The sequence below is a fragment of the Gadus chalcogrammus genome, chromosome 7, assembly GCF_026213295.1.
Source record: "Gadus chalcogrammus isolate NIFS_2021 chromosome 7, NIFS_Gcha_1.0, whole genome shotgun sequence".
In the NCBI taxonomy this organism is placed as follows: Eukaryota; Metazoa; Chordata; class Actinopteri; order Gadiformes; family Gadidae; genus Gadus; species Gadus chalcogrammus.
The window spans coordinates 26,686,416-26,687,569 of NC_079418.1; the positions used below are offsets into that span (position 1 = coordinate 26,686,416).

Consider the following 1,154-nt stretch of genomic DNA (forward strand, 5'->3'; position numbering starts at 1 on the left):
AAGAGCATTTTGTCATCGTGGTGTGATCCACCTCGGACCAAACAGATGATTGATAAAATACATAGCGCATTAACCATTACATACGCATATACACATGCCTGTTGAAGACCGTAACAATGTTATTACCGAAGTAAATACCACTTAAGTGCTTAGTAGGCTATGCAGTGCCAAGGACTCGATACTAATACGACTCTTGGATACAAATGTATTGTTAACGTTAATAGCGCATATCCAAGAACAACCATCCACTTCCAAATAGTCGCCATATAAAGGAAGCCTCGTTGGGCTAGAACCCAGGCCATCTTTATCGGTTTATCTCTTTGCGTCCTCCACCATAGTTATCCCCAATCACCTTGCTTACGTCTGACCTACAAGCCTCCCAGTTGGGGGAGGACATTGCGCAGCGTGGCTAGCTAGCTAGGTGAAGTCGGAGGAAACCTCGGGGATGATGCTCGAATAGAGTAGGAAGAAAAACCGCTACCGGCTGCGCTCTTTCAGAGATAAACTATGAACTGGTTGGACGTCGTCTGTCACTGACGAGGTCTCCCCACTGTGCTGCTTCGTGTAAAATAAAACCGGCGCCCCCTTATCTTCCAGATTGTCGGCGTGTCACTGCAGTCGATGCTGCATCTTTTCTCCCCCTTTTTTTTTTTATACCGGTACCGTGTGCTGCGACAGCAGACTCAATGAGACAGACATGCTCGCCTTCGTATTGGTCTCTGGGTCGCTGTGGATTATATTAGGTGAGTTTTTTAATATATATTTCCTTTGTCTCCTTTTTCCTCTATAGGGTTTTGCATTATGGATGATGTATGCCTTCGTGCAACCATGGGTCGAGCTGGATCAATTGCCTGTCGTTGCATTACCGGCGTTTTCGGTTATGCATGGTAGCCTTCTTGGTAATATTTCAGTGACTGCAGGTTTCTACTAAATCTAAATATTCTTGATGTAGGCCTACAGCCTACATTTGTGAGCATTTAAGCGTATACCTTTATAATGATATTATTATTAATAATAATAATAAAAACGTTTAGGCATTGTAAAATAAATCGGTTAAACACATCCAGGCTATAATTGAACTCAACGTGGCTAGAACAACGCTTAGCAATGCACGGCATAATTGCATAGGCCTATAACCTGTAGTGCTATTTCGT

General features: G+C 43.2%; 1 protein-coding gene across 2 annotated transcripts in view; it reads left to right on the forward strand.

Moving 5' to 3' along the window:
• acsl6 (acyl-CoA synthetase long chain family member 6) overlaps positions 1-1,154 on the forward strand; it is a 30,832-nt gene continuing 29,678 nt past the window's right edge. For both annotated transcript variants that reach the window (XM_056594528.1, XM_056594527.1), the window contains exon 1: positions 1-743. Coding sequence is in view for 1 of the 2 variants with exons in the window: in XM_056594527.1 (XP_056450502.1) it covers positions 698-743 (46 nt within the window). In the remaining variant the exon portion in view is untranslated. The remainder of the gene's footprint in view (positions 744-1,154) is intronic.